At 39.8% G+C, this 14,876-nt stretch overlaps 1 protein-coding gene across 1 annotated transcript in view; it reads left to right on the forward strand.

Moving 5' to 3' along the window:
• The window catches only part of PTPRT (protein tyrosine phosphatase, receptor type, T), a 350,042-nt gene that overhangs the window by 316,753 nt on the left and 18,413 nt on the right, over nt 1–14,876 (forward strand). Inside the window, exons 17-21 of the mRNA XM_010584069.1 lie at nt 1,896–1,983; nt 9,331–9,407; nt 10,312–10,348; nt 11,723–11,820; nt 13,602–13,718. Of these exons, the coding sequence (XP_010582371.1) occupies nt 1,896–1,983; nt 9,331–9,407; nt 10,312–10,348; nt 11,723–11,820; nt 13,602–13,718 (417 nt within the window). The remainder of the gene's footprint in view (nt 1–1,895; nt 1,984–9,330; nt 9,408–10,311; nt 10,349–11,722; nt 11,821–13,601; nt 13,719–14,876) is intronic.

The raw sequence follows: 14,876 nt of genomic DNA on the forward strand, positions 1-14,876 counted from the left end.
CACATGAAAGGATAGGGTTTGTTGAAAAGGTATTTATTGGACCTGAACATATTTTCTTTGGCCAAGATAGCTTCTCCCATGTGAAAGTCATGAGAAAGGATTTTCTTTTTTTTCTTTTCAGATGGCTATGATTAGATGTCTAATGACTGTTGCTATTCTCTGGTCAATCTGCTGTAATTTGATATTAGTGGAAAAATAAGACACCTTTTTCGTTAGTCTTTGAAGATGAAAATGAACCTTCCTCACCTCTTTTCTTTTTTTGGGGATTGTTTTGCTGTGTGGGGGTTTGTTGGTTAGGGTTTTTTTGCTCAGAAGATGAGCTGTTATTTGGAAACAGCTGTCTGTAAAGGAAATATATGTGTGATCAAAGCCTTCACCAATTACAGAGTTATTACTCTTTCTCCTGGGCTTTTGAATAGGAACTCACTGTCCCTGTCTTTTGTCAGCAATGCTCATGGCAGTGCTGCAGTGCCTGACATTTTCTGTCCTGGAACCCCTTTGGGGGAAATTCACAACGATCTGGTCTGCCAGGGGTTTGCTTGTATTAAGTTTAATTGTAATGTCAGTGTAGTAGATCCTAATAATTGTGTCTCTCTGCTATTGCATTCAGGCACTGTAATAGACCTAGATGGCTTGTGAAGATGAATAGAAATTCATTTTCTAGCACAGCTGTGTCAAACTACCCACTGCTAGCTAAGACAGATACAATTCTACAATGACTGCGATATAAACCCCCCATAATTCTCTAGGGACCATAAACAATACAATTTATAATGTTGCTGTTGTTTTAAGTAATGTAGGATCATGTTAGGGAGTAGATCTTGGAGGATGCAGATCTGTAGAGGCAATTCAGTGCAAGCTGTTCTCCTCACCTGTGTTTTTGGCACAAGTCAAGGCTGGGCTGGCTGCAGCCGACAGCAGCGGTTTGCAGGTCGTGGCTTTCCATCCAGTCGTGATGCTGGCGATACCCAGGGAGCTGGTGCCATTGCTGTTCCAGCAGAAAGCACTGCTGTGCCTGCTGCTTTGATCTGCCCGTGCTGACATCCCCGACCATCCTGAGACAGGGAGAGGGATCATCCTGCTTACAGGCATCGGGGCCATCTTCCAAGGAAAGCAAGACCATCCTCCAAGCCAGATCCTGTGACGACTGCTGTTTTCCTGACTCTGCCTTGAAAATCCTCCCTGGACGTGTCTCAAGGGGAAGGTGGCTCATTTGAGTGTGTTCAAATTAGTTGTAGGCCCAAGCTGTAGGGTAGGGTAGGTTAGCACCATGTGCTGCCAGTTTCCTTACCCCATCCGTTCTCAACTAAAAGAGCAGATTTTAGGAAAATAACTACTTATTTTCATACTTCATGAGCAAGTTTTACCTCCTTTTGCCTCTCTTGCTTACACATGATCTAAAACCCTGGCTTTTTTATTTTTCCCCAAAGAAAACCAGCTAGTGGTTTGTATTGCATCACTCCATTATTAGTATAGAAATAGGTGAAACCACTGTATCTGTTTTCAACTTAGATATGAAGGACTGAGCACTATGCTTCAACCATCTGGGTTTTCTTAGAAGTGTATGAATGTGAAATCTCCACAGACCATGTTCTACAGGGGAAATGAGGTTAACCTGTGACTGTGCAACCAGAAACAAATTGCTCTGATCCTTTTAGATCTGAAGTAGCAGGAGAAAAATGATTCTTCACTGGCAGAAGCCAAGAGATGCAAATGGTCTGCACGAAGCTCTGCTTTTTGAATTAGTGGATGCGCCCTTTCCTCAGGAACAGCTGTTTGCTTGGTTGACTACTGAATTATGCAGCGCCTTTATTTTCACCCTGCTCAGTCATCTTAATCCACCTGAAGGCATTGGCCAGATTTTTATAAACACTCCGCTATTGTTTATTTTGCAGGCACTACCTGAGGGGCAGACAGCATCCTGGGATACAGCCAAGGAAGACGAAAACCGCAATAAGAACAGATATGGAAACATAATCTCCTGTAGGTGTAAATTCACATTAAACTGAGCTTTCTGTAAGATTTTATATGCATCCTGTGGAAAAGGGTGTGTTTCAGAATATCACTAAAAGCTGGTTTACAGTGCTGAGCATTCAGTAGTTCGATCTGTTTGTTACAGGCTATGTTTCTATGATTTTATTTTTTCACTGTTTTAAATAAAGTCATGGCATGACTTTACAGATTTTACATATTTTCCATCTGCCTTGCTTTGTGCTTAATGTTTGTGATTTAAGGGCTAAAACCTTTTGTCAGATTTTGCCAGTGGGTGATGATGCCTATTTCCTGTCCATCTTTACTACATAACCTGGAACTTTCACTGCCACAAATGGGAGCAGAAAAGGAGATGCTTTTTAGATATGGATCAGAGATCAGATTTTCTCCTTCCCTTGTGGTCAGTAACCAGTGGAACAGTCGCTGCTTGTCCCCAGAGAGCTGATTTGATGTGCAAGACAAGTACAGCTTCTGCCTCAGAATCACAGTAAGGCAGCTGAAAAGGCACTAAAGCTTTTTAGTTTTACTTCTTTCAATAGCCAGTTACTGTTGATGTTATAGGAATATTGATACACTGCAGAACTGCAGGGCAGTGAAGAACTCCATAAAACCATTTAGGTCAGCTTTATTCTCCAAGTCAGGACTAGATTGACCTCTGTCATTTTTATCAGATATTTGTGAAGCCTCTTCCTAATGATCTCCAAAGTTTAGCTTTCCACAAGGTCTTCAGGCAGCTTACCCCAGTGTTTCATTATTCCTTATGATGACTGGGGAGAGGAGGTGAGGTGAGAAATAATTCTTTTTAAGGGCTTTTGAGCAGCATCAAGTTGAAGAAGCCAGGCCTGAGACCATCAGAACAAGGAATAAGAAAATAAATGAACGTGCCATCAATTTTCATGACTGGATAAATCTATAGAATGCTATAAGAACAAAATTAAGTCACGCTGAGTGATGTATTTAGTACTGTATTTTTTCTTACGTTAAATATGTATTTCCCGTAGAACAAACAGATTTTACTAAAGAATTAAAAGAAAACCCTTGGCCACAAAGGAAAATCATCTCACACGTAACTACTCCTCTCTTTCTTTTAAGACTTGAAAGAAATTATTCATATAACAGTTTTGGGGGAATGGCATAGAACAGCTCAGTTCAGGGACCCCATGGTAAAGATGAAGAAATCTGGAAACAGACGATCAGAAGGTTGTGAGCCCTGATCTGATCCCAGTTCTGCTGCTGGCTTTCTGCATTGGTTGTGAGCAGGTCACCAGTTCCATCAGTCTTTGTTTCTCCATGTGGAAAATGGAAGTGATAGTACCAGAGTATTACAGTTAGCGTGAAAATCGTCTCCCTTAACTTCAGCTGCCTAAAAGCTCCACCTCACTGTAAGTTTCCTGTGTTCCTAGTGGCAAAGAGAGATAGCTCCAGACAGAGATTCAGTTTACCTGTCTATATGATTAGCTTGGATTAAATTAGTCTAAGACAGATGAATCATCCAACTATAACAACTACATACTGGATTGAAGATGAAAGTGCCATAGTATAAGGAAGGAAACATGAAAGACTCTCTGTTTCTCCATATGATTTTGAGGAAGCAGTTAACATGATGTGAAAGTGGAGGTGAAAAGAGACAAGACTGTGTGCAATAGCCACCATCTAATTTATGTTGAAGGTGGTCACACAGAAAACATTGAACTCCAAGTGAAATGTGAGAAGAAATTAAGGAAGCAAAATCAAGGAAGATAAATGGGGTATTATCTAAAGGGAGGGTGTTCACAAAGATGAATTGTTGTCTAATGAAGAGTGATGTTAGCCTTTTACCTATAAATATAAATACAGTAGCAATACAGATAGGAGGTGATGCACCTGAATAAGGGAATGCAAAATGTACTTAAAGTTAAGGAAGAAGTATCTGCACGGTATAAAACATCTGAAAAGAAGCTCAAGTTTGAGGGCTGTTGGGAAAGATTTCAGAATGAGGTTGAGAGGGTGGAAAGGCATAGATAAAGAAAGCAAGGTAGTGAAAGAGAGGAAGGATGCAGAAGAGCTGAAATAAATAACAAAGCTGAGTGGGTTTTCTTCACTTCAAATATATATCAGAACAAAGAGTTTGAGGAGGAGACAACAGGTCTTCTAAAAGACAGCAGGGAGAATTTAGTAATGTGCAATAAAGAGTGATAAAATGGAGTGAAATCCTTGCTTTACTTTGAAGAGGCTAGGGAGAAGGAAGGGAGGATGCCTAAGGAAGGCGCATATCATTCATCAGACATTTTGTAAAACCATTTGGAAATTATCAGTGGTGTCACTGGCTAAGCCTTGAGCCAGACCCTACTGATGGGTGATGTTGGACAACTTTCCTGAGTAAAGGCAGTGACAGGATCCAGAATAAAGAATTGATAGCAGAGCTGAGAATAGCAGGAGAGTAGTTCCCTCTGGCAGATTCTGAAAACGAATTGTGCTCAGTGGGTACAAACTGTGCAAAAGCCCGAGCAGAGGAGGGGAGGTGGAAAACAATTACACCCTTAGCTGCTTTGTTGTACTAGAATTGTAATTGTGGGTAAAACTCTGAGCATGCACCAATTGCTCCTACCAGTTTGTTTGGTAAAAGGCTGCAGATGGCAATTAACATTATTTATTTAACCACAGTTACCATTTCATCACTCCTGGAACAAGATATCCCATGCCTTTTGGGGAGTGAATTGAAAAGTCAGGTTTTGATCTAACTTTTGTAACTGCATCCAAGACTTTTGTTAAAATGTGGGTTTGTAAGCTCTTGCAATAAGTAGCATTGCTCAGTGAATCACAGCAGATTATATCTTGTCTTTATGGCCTTCTGGGTAATAGTACACTTACAGGACTGTTTTATGTGGCTCACTGCTTTCCCAGGGCTGTTTTAACATCATGCCTCTCTATGAAAACCTAGATCTTACTGCCAGCCCCATCATCTGCTGTTCTTACATTTGCAAACCAAAACTGCAGATGAGGCTAAGTCCGTTCATGGAGAGGAGATGCAAGAGAGCTCTAAGCTCTCTCATGCTTTAAACCCCAGCTTTTCAGGGTTCCCTTCAGTCTGCAACACCGGTATGTTTTTTGGAGACAAGGAAAAGCTGAGGAGTGGATTTGGTGTCTGTATGACTACAGAAATCCACTGTTGTTGGTGGAAAGATGCACTGTGATTGCACAGATTTGCCATGCTGGAGGGAGCTGCCCTACTTGAACTTTTTGTTATATTGTCAGTGTCTACAAGGTTTGTTCCTGCGCTTTGGGTATAAAAGCTGTAAACACAAAGACAGTTGTGGAGATGCAGGATTTTTCTTTCAGGGGCAAGGGTAGGTAGGGGATCCATTTATGTGCTGAATCAAAGTGATTTAAATTTGCTTTAGGGCCTAGATATTGAGGCCTTCAAAGTGCATCAGCAAGTGGTTGTTAGGGGAGGGATGTTGAGCTTTTGTGGGTTGAGCTGAACCCATTCCAAAGAAGAGAAAACATCCAGAAGCTATATGGGACCTTTGGTTCTATTCTGTTTCTCCCCATCTTCTCCAAATTTAGAGTCATTACATATAAGAGAGTGAAAACTCTCAGATTGGAGCTGAGAAAATGAAGACATCAGCTTGTGTTTTGCTTCAACTTACAGGAGAGCACTTTCTTTCCCTTCTTTCCTTTTCTTTTCTCCCTTTTCTGAGCATAATATTACAGGACGAGGTCAGCACTCACAGGGGTGCTATCTTCCAAGCATTTTTATTCCATGGTTTCTTCTGTAGTGCCTAAAGTCTTGCTTGTCTGTGCAATGTCCATGGTATGTGATCCTGAGAGGATGGGATATATCACACCTTGCTATTACCCAGTTCTCAAGGCACAGTCCAGGATCAGTGGGGATAGAAAGGGGAGGACAGTGTGTCCTTGAGCAGGCAAATCATCATTTCGTACCAGAACTGGGTTGAATCATTTCAAAAGATGGCTGTATTTCTCCATTGACTATGTGGGGAACCTTGACAGCCAGTTTAGACTAGCTGCCTAATGTTTAGATGGTGAAAGTTGTGTGAGATTAATCCAGTGCTGGTATCAAAATGAGATGTGGAAAAATTGCAATGATATTTCAAATGATCACTAATGGGAATTTTGACAGAAGTTTGAAACGATAACATTTGTGTGCTAAAATGGGAACACAATGCTTTTCAGTGAAATTCTTGTCATTTTTGAAATCTGTTTTAAGACCAATTTTCAGTCAAAGTACTTTTCATACAAATTTAGAGTTCTGCTAACTTGCATACAGACTATAGTAAACAGGGAGAAATAAAATCATACATTTGTTAAAGTATATTTCCATTTTTTGCAGTCCTGACTGCTACAGACATGCAAGTTTTCTTCTGTTTCTCCCTCCATTTTTAAAGTTTCTTATAATCCATTTGTAACACATGGTTATATGATGTCTGATAAATTTACAGAAGAGTTGAGCGACGCTTTCATTTTGGTATGCCAAATGTGTAGTCTCCTTAGCTAGTGTAGTCCAGTGGATAGGGTGCAGAATTAGAAATAAATTTTAACCATTGTGAGAAGATATAATGAAGACATTTGCTGTTCTTTAAAAAGCCCTTTGAAGTCTGTAGACAAAAAAACCTAAGTACAGGATTGTTACTGCTAAGAGCATAATAAGTTGCATCGGGTTTTGCAACCTTCTCCGTTAAAAAAAAAAAAACAACCAAAAAACCAAAACCAAATTCCAAAGTTTTGTGGAAAAGAAGGGATTTTCAAGGTAAATTATTTCATGAACTTTTATCCAGACTGTGCTCCTAAACTTATGAACAAGATTAAAGACACCATTAAGATATCATTAGTATTTTGTGTGCTTAGCATATACACAGATTTTTTTTCTGCCGCACTGTTCACACTTATAAGAGAAATAAATCTCCCACAGGAATTAATCTCATTTTTGTAAAATATGCAATGAAATATTTTGAATTCTGACTTCCTGAAGCAAAGTTCAGCTAAAAGTATTTTTCATTTGGCCCCCGAATATAATTGGACCTAAATCTGAATGTCTCCTTTTTTAAAATTTAATTAATTTCCAATGATAATTTCTTCTTCCTTTACTGTTTTTCACATATAGAATAGCCACATTTGGATTAAAGGGGAAAAAAACCAACAACCCACAACACTTTTTACAGCTACAGAGCATCTTTTCCTCCATAATTGTCTTACATGCATAGGCCTCTTCTGCAGCCTGCTTCTCAGGTCTTTCACATCCAGCTCCCTCAGGAGGTATTCATCCTGTCTAAGTTTTTAACTAAAGAGTGGCTCAAAGACCTGAAACTTAATTTTGGGGTTTGGTTCTATTAAATGAAGAGAGGCAGGTTCTTCCTTGAGGCCTATTCAGAGCACTTCAGCTACACACCATGCGTAGACACTGTCTTTGTCCCACTTAAAAAATCAACCTGAGATTCTTTTCACTTGTCATTAGGGTCATTTTTGGTGTCATCACTTTTTAGTTCTATTGTTGCAAAAGTTAAGACTTCCATAACGTTATTATATCGTGGCATCACAAGAGGAGTTAGTAAATGTTCCCCTCCCAGCCATTAGCTGTAGGGTTTGTTTTCATTGCTTTTGTTCTGTGTGATTCTTAACTAGCTTAGTTTGCTGCCTTGAATTGCAAGTGTGAAATTGTCTACAGGAGATTTTGTGTATTTCATCTAGATGTCCAGTTCAATCAGCTCTTTGTCTGTCTTTGTGAATTGCTCTAAGTATAAATTCTTTTGTTGTCTGTCTAACCACATGATTTACTGCAACTCCTAGTGCAGTTGCCTTGAGCGCGGGTAATTGTCTAGAGTTGGGAACAACATCAGCACTCTGAGAAATATACCTACTTCCACTGTGTCTACGAAGGTTGTATTTATTAATACAAATATAACAGAGCTTTGGATGGATTCACCTGTGTAACCTTTTTTGAATGCAAATATGGGATTTGATAAATACAGCGATGTGGCTGTATTTTTGGGGTGTGAAAATGTCACCCAAAGAATGAACAGTGTATGAGAAACATTGCTTTACATAACTGAATGAATATTTAATATACACCCAAATCTCGGTTTTCAGAACTGCATGCATGTCTCTCTTCACAATTGTTATCTGATTCTACGTTTAATTAAGTGATGACTAAAACCCTTTTTGACTAAGTTACTGCAGAATCACACCTCATATTTTTATGTTTCATTGCTATGATTCTTTTTAATTGAATGTAAATCATGCTTAGGCCTGTATTTTGCAAAGTGCTTCTAAACTTTAATGCTCTACTGACTGAGAACTAGGGTCTACAGAGCTGGTAGAGAGGAAATAAACTTAGTGGACTTTGTATTATACTTCTTTAGAAATCCTTTAAAAATGAGCCCAGCATGCCCAGCAGTGACCTCTGTAACCCAGTAGCTTTTGCCAAGCAACTGGCCCTCAGATAGTGTTTCTGCAATTAATTGCATACCAGTGCTGGGATTGCCAGACCAAATCAGCTCAACAGCCCAGCAAACAGAGTATCTCCTGTGACAGAGCCCAGCACCAGCTGTTCCAGAGAAAGATCAAAATATTCCCTTGGTGGAAAATCATGACATAATCTGCCCGCTGGGGTAGTTCCTTTCTGCATCTGAACTGTAGAGCATACTGGGAGATGAAAAGATTGATATCTGTTATTTCATTGCCTTATCTAAAGTAACTTTGAAGTCCTCAAAAACATGAACATTGCTATTTTTTTTTAACACTGCCTTTATGCCATTCTGTTGCCATGAGTTCTGTGGGTTGCATAAAGGAACATTGCTCTGATTTCCTTTGGTATTTCTTTCAGGTTTCCGGGTTGCCCCATTTCTTATTTGCAGGATTTCATTTGCCATTTTACCTTCCTTAATCTTTTATACCTCTTTTGTGACCTATTTATTTTTATCCCGATCTTGACAGTTTTAGCTCTTGCCTCAGTTTCCACAGATCAGATGCAGGCAGGCAGGCTGTTACTTCCAGGCATGAAGATGGCTTTTGTAATGGAGATACATCCTGCAAAGATCTGTCCTAAGACCCCCTAACCAAGCAACATTTCTGGTCTGCGTAAAAGCTCAATAAGGTTTATGGTGATAGCAGTGAATTTAACGAACACAGAGTACAAATGAACGCTAACCTAAGGATCTAAATGTTACAACTTAAACACAAAAGAAAGGGCTTGTAGGAACAGGAATATCTCTGATGTTCTTTCATTTTTTATTATTGTAAGTATTCAGTTATCCACCTGCAGGAATCAGCGGATAAAATGAAGCATTTACAAAGTCCTCTTTATCGTTACTGTCACTTTTTTTTCTTCCCTTCTTTCAGATGATCATTCAAGAGTGAGATTGCAACTGCTGGATGGGGACCCTCACTCCGACTACATAAACGCCAATTACATAGATGTAAGGCTCCTGGACATTCCCACTATGACAAAAACACTCCTCCTGACAATCTGCTTATGAATTTGGTGCATCTTACATAGGGACAGACTGTTGATCTGATATGAATGACAGCTGAACATTACACAAACACTGTGTTGTGACAGGGAGAAGGTTCTCAGGCTCTGGTTTATTCTGTCTGACCAGTCTGGACAGATGGAGGTTTCCTATGTTTGACAGATCCACCAACGTAAGTGGAATGTGGGCTAAATGCCGTATGCAGAAATCAGTATCAGCCTTTCACAATAGCATTAGTAGATACATAAGACTTATTGACTTCTTATAAAGTTGCAGTGCAGAAGGCATGTAAATAGATTGACTTATTTTTTTTAGTTTTATAAAATAAGATTCAAAAAGCAGCCTTCCTCACACACACAGAATGATCAAATGAACATGTGTTTCTTGTATGCAACTCCTAATTTGTAGGAACATGACAACGTTCAGAGGAGTTTCTTTAAGGGATTAAAAATACACCTAATAAAGTTACATGAGACTGATATGCAGCATTTTCATGCAGAGGCAAATGCACACCTTCTTTTTCAAACCAGAAGGTGCAACTTTTTGCCTATTAGTTTTCAGAGTTGCCCGCACGTTAGTCACAGGGCTCATGTTTCTTTGAGGAAATAGTGAAAACTGCCCCATTCCTGTTTTCTCTTTGGCATAATAAGATCTTATTATTCAGCCTGAGCCAGATACCATCGCTTAAAATATCATAGGGCAACCTAGTTGCCTATCTTCACTCATTCGATAACCAGTGTTAGTACACTGCTAAGTGTGCAGTTGTTGGTACCTGGGAAGTATAAAATACATGGTGTGCTTTGTCTGAGCTGTGATCTCACAGACTATCACATATTTTCTTTTTTTCCAGGGCTACCACCGGCCTCGCCATTACATTGCAACTCAAGGCAAGTTCATTCTTGTATGTCTAAATATTTGTAAAACCACTGCCGTTTTAGGCTGTTGTAAGAGCTATTTATAGGGTGACATCTTCTATTCTGGGGAATGTCTGAAAACTTGGTATAGGGGTGCAAAAGGGAAGGATATAGCATGTTCTAAGACCTTCAAGGCACTCAATGCAAAACCTCAGCTACAGGAATAAAAAATGCTACAGACTTAGAGGTGGCAGTACAATCTATAATGTGTCCTTTGTGCATGAAGTATGAGATTAGAACTAAAAAGGACTTTACGGAGCTTGGGTTTACCTTCTGGAGTGAAATTGCTTGGGGAGAGCAGGATGAATAAGCTGGTGACTGATGAACTTTTGGTTAGTGGGAACTAGTAGGAAATGCATTTGAACACCACCTTGTGTAAGTTAGTTGATGAGTTTCGTATGCCTTTAGGGAAAAAAAAAAAAAAAAGAAAAAACCGACACAATTCAATGCTGAGGGCTATCCATGTTAGATGACAAACCTCCCTAATCCTGTTCTTTACAACAGGGTGCTGTTTTCCTGCACCACTGGCCAAACTCTTATGCCATGACCACTTCGTCTGCCATTATTTGTCCTCATTTTTGTGCATTCAGTACCTGCAAATGTGATGTTCGCAGAGTCTTAAATTCTGCTTTATGACTTCATTGCTGGCTTGTCCCTATTGAAAGAGCAAAGAAACATATTAAAATAAAACTGGCATTTGAGCATGTACGGGTATACGGAATGCAGCAAGGCAGAGAACATGGAGGATGGAGTATGGGCAGAGTGGGCGAAAGGAGTCCATAGGAGGATTTCATCTACAGTGTAGAACAGAGGAAGAAAACAAGGTCAGAGAGACGCTCTAGTCTAATAAACCTCTTGTGAGTACTGGCTGTCTGGCTGTTGGAACCTGAAATTTTTCACTCTGTGGGAACATCAGAAAAGGGCTAATTTCTGCATGTTTTCTTCCTTCTTCATAATTAATAAATATTAAAATGTGAAATGGAGGAACTTTAGTGCTGCATCAGGTACAAATTTCAATACAGCCTTAATTACAGACTCACTATAGGGTGCATCCATGTCCCACCATTTGCACATGATTACCTGCTGGAACTATCTCCACTATTTACGATACAGGCATCATGTCTCTTTCCAGGGAGCTAGAACCTTAAATACCAGCTGTGAGGAAGGATGAGGTGTCTGATCTCTCCAGGCTGTTCTGTGTCTCTAACCCCAAATAGCAGAGGATTGCTCTGAAAGGGAGAGTAGGATTCTGTGGGACCAGGGCAATGGCTGGGGAACAGCTGAAAAGAGTTGGTGGTATTCGATACACTCTCTTAAGATGTTCTTTTGTCTTTTCTCCTGCCCCAGGGCCAATGCAAGAGACAGTGAAGGATTTCTGGAGAATGATTTGGCAAGAAAACTCTGCAAGTGTTGTCATGGTCACCAACTTGGTGGAAGTGGGCAGGGTAAGGGTACCACTTTCCCAACATATAAAGCCAAACCAGCGCTGGGTATAACACAGTGCTGCTATTCAGGCAAGCTCAGCAAGTGAAATGCCTTTTGCTTACTGTAGTAAGGGAAAGAATTAAGCCACTCTGGCTTTTTTTCTAAAATGCTAGATCTTGTAATACTTAGCTGCTTCCCTTCTAGACTGAAAAGGATCATGTTCCTGGTGTAAGTCTCAGCTTTAGCAGAGTTATACAAATTTATGCTAACTGAGAAACTGTCTCCTTTTTCAGTACAGAAGGAAAAATGTACTTCTGTAATAAATATTCTTTATCTGTATAATTTGAATACTTCTCTACCCACAAAAATCCGGAGGGGGGAAAACATGTGACTGGTGTTCAAACTATCAAAAGAGCTCCTTAAATGACAGTTCAAAGCCTAGAGTTTCCAATCACTTCAGAAGATCACTATTCTGTGGTGATAGGAGATTGTGCACAGCTGGATCCCGGGGCCACTCAGCACTGTTGGTCTCCTGAACACCCATCACTTCACTCTCTTGAACTCAGATGAACCAGAATTCCCTGTGTCAGCACAAGGCCATTGCCAAAGCCCACGATGGGAGCAAACATGTATAACTCAAAATGCATAGGCTTGACTTTAGGGAATAAGAAGAAGGTATGTCTGGGGTGGCTTTCCCCAGCATATTCTTCCCACTCCTGGTGGTCTTTGGTTTAGAGACATTCTTAGCCAGAAACTGGAGCTCTTAAAAATTTTGTCCTGATGTTTGTCATCTTCCATTGCTTTGGTAATCAGAAAAAAGTAAATGGTAGTTTACTCACAGCCATTAGTAATTCAGCTGCTTCGTATTTGATTTCCTTTGGATCTTGTGGTTGAATGCCAGCTGGTTCTGTTCATTTATTGTTATTTATTCTATTTTACCTTCTACTGACACTTCGGTTTGAAATAAATGCCTCTGTGTAAAAAAAACAAACAACAAACCTACATTAATCATATTTAATATTTATAAAACCCCTTCCAATTATGACTGGAACTGGAACATGAAACCTGCTTTGCAGTAGCTAATTGCTTCAGCTTTTATGTACTGTTCCACTCTTTCATGCTAGAGCATTTAATAACTTGATAGTCTTTGTTAGCCTAAACATCCCCTCTATAGCTTCACAGCCTTGGTTTTAATTTCTACCGTTAAGTTTTGCACATGGCTTCTAAAAGTGGCTAAGCTTGGGATATGTTCACGTGATCAGGAGATTTCTTTCTTGAGCCTTAGCTGAGGCCTGTCACAGCTGGTAAAATGTCAAAGTTGTGTCCACATCTGATAAGGAAAGCTTAGAGTCAAACAAATTTAATGTATCAACAAGTATCTCACAATCCCTATGAACTGAAATTCTTTGGCTAAACATAGAAAGTTCAGAATTACAGTAGCAATAGCAAGAGCATAAATTTTTCTCAAAAGGAATGATGGTAGTGACTGCCAGGTATTCTGTAAACCTGATATATGGTCAGGGCATGTATGGAAATTTAAGGAAGACTATCTTAAAGAAGAGGAGCTAAATGCATCCTTTTAATTTGTATTCACAACAGAGGGAACTGAAAAAAATCCTCCCTCTGGTTTCTATATACAGTAAAGGAATTTTGATCTAATTTATACAGTTAATTTTGACAAGGTCTGTACATCAGAAGAAAGCCCAATTTGCGTTGGCTTCAGCTTGAAAGCGAAGTAAAATGTAGGTCAGCTCTGACTCAACTTGAGCTAGTTGCTCTTTATTTTCTTTTTTCCCCTCAGGTAAAGTGTGTTCGATACTGGCCAGATGACACAGAGGTCTATGGAGATATTAAAGTCACATTAATTGAGACAGAACCATTGGCAGAGTATGTCATACGCACATTTACTGTACAAAAGGTAAGGAAATCTTCAGTCAGCCAAAATTTTGATACAACGCTTAATTTGTGTTCAGGAATGTGAGCTCTGGGAAACATATCCAGAATGCTCTTGGAGATGGGAGCTGTTAGTATTTGGACAGTTTTCACTTCAGAAACCTAGATTTTTGACAGGGATTCCAATTTTGGACAAATGATTTTACATGAACATCTTGATGTAGCCACAAAAGTAGAATCCACAGTGCATGAAGCTTAAATGCATCCAAAAGCCAGCAGATAGTTGATGGTATGCCAGGAATAATAACTGTTGTGTTTCACAGTGGCAAATTACAGATGAAAAAAGGTATCAGTTTAACTGGATGCCAGATAGGGTCCCCTTTCAACAGAAATAAAAATATAATAAAGGCAAGAGCATAAAAATTATCCCCAAATAGGCAGGATTTGGAAGATTTTTGTTACTTGTAATTACAAATTGGAAGTCTAAGTGTCAGAGTATTCCAGATCTGTCCAAATTACTCTCCAAACACTCAGTAAGTGGTTCTAAAGCTTTTCAAAAATTCCTGCTAAATGAACTTCAGCCACACTGGGAATGTTGTTCCAGTTTTCTAATATATCAGCTCTATATTTCATTATATCACTGAAAAACTTGGTAAGACATGCTAATGCCAAAATCTGACAGGGAAGAGGACCTGCTGCTGGATTCCGCCTACCTTGCCTGTATGATAAAATGTCACAGCTAACTGACACTTCTGTGTTACCCTTTGCAGGGCATATACAAGTGGTGTCAATTTTCATGTACCAATAACTTGGTCTTGCCAGAAAAGCCAAGTAATGGGTCTGGGTACCAGTTTCTGCCCTTTTCACCACCAGCTGTAGTCTCAAACTGAGATTTTGTGGCAGGAGATGGCACAAAATCTACCGTTGCCTGGAGCATGCCCACTCTCCAGGTGTTTGTTCCCCAAGCTGTTGCTTCAACACCTCAAAAAGGATCTAAGAGTGACTTCTTGGTGGTTTATAGCAGTAACGCCAAAGGAGGCTGTATAAATGCAGCCATGGTGTGCTGGGGCTGAAGTCACCCTGTAAAGTTCCTAATCAGCTGGGTTTGAACTCTTAAGACCACAGGTTTGAATTGGGAGCTGGCATTCACCTTCGTAGTCCTTAGTTGTGTGTTGCCTGCTTC

The sequence above is a fragment of the Haliaeetus leucocephalus genome, unplaced genomic scaffold (assembly GCF_000737465.1).
Source record: "Haliaeetus leucocephalus isolate CR32 unplaced genomic scaffold, Haliaeetus_leucocephalus-4.0 Scaffold933, whole genome shotgun sequence".
In the NCBI taxonomy this organism is placed as follows: domain Eukaryota; kingdom Metazoa; phylum Chordata; class Aves; order Accipitriformes; family Accipitridae; genus Haliaeetus; species Haliaeetus leucocephalus.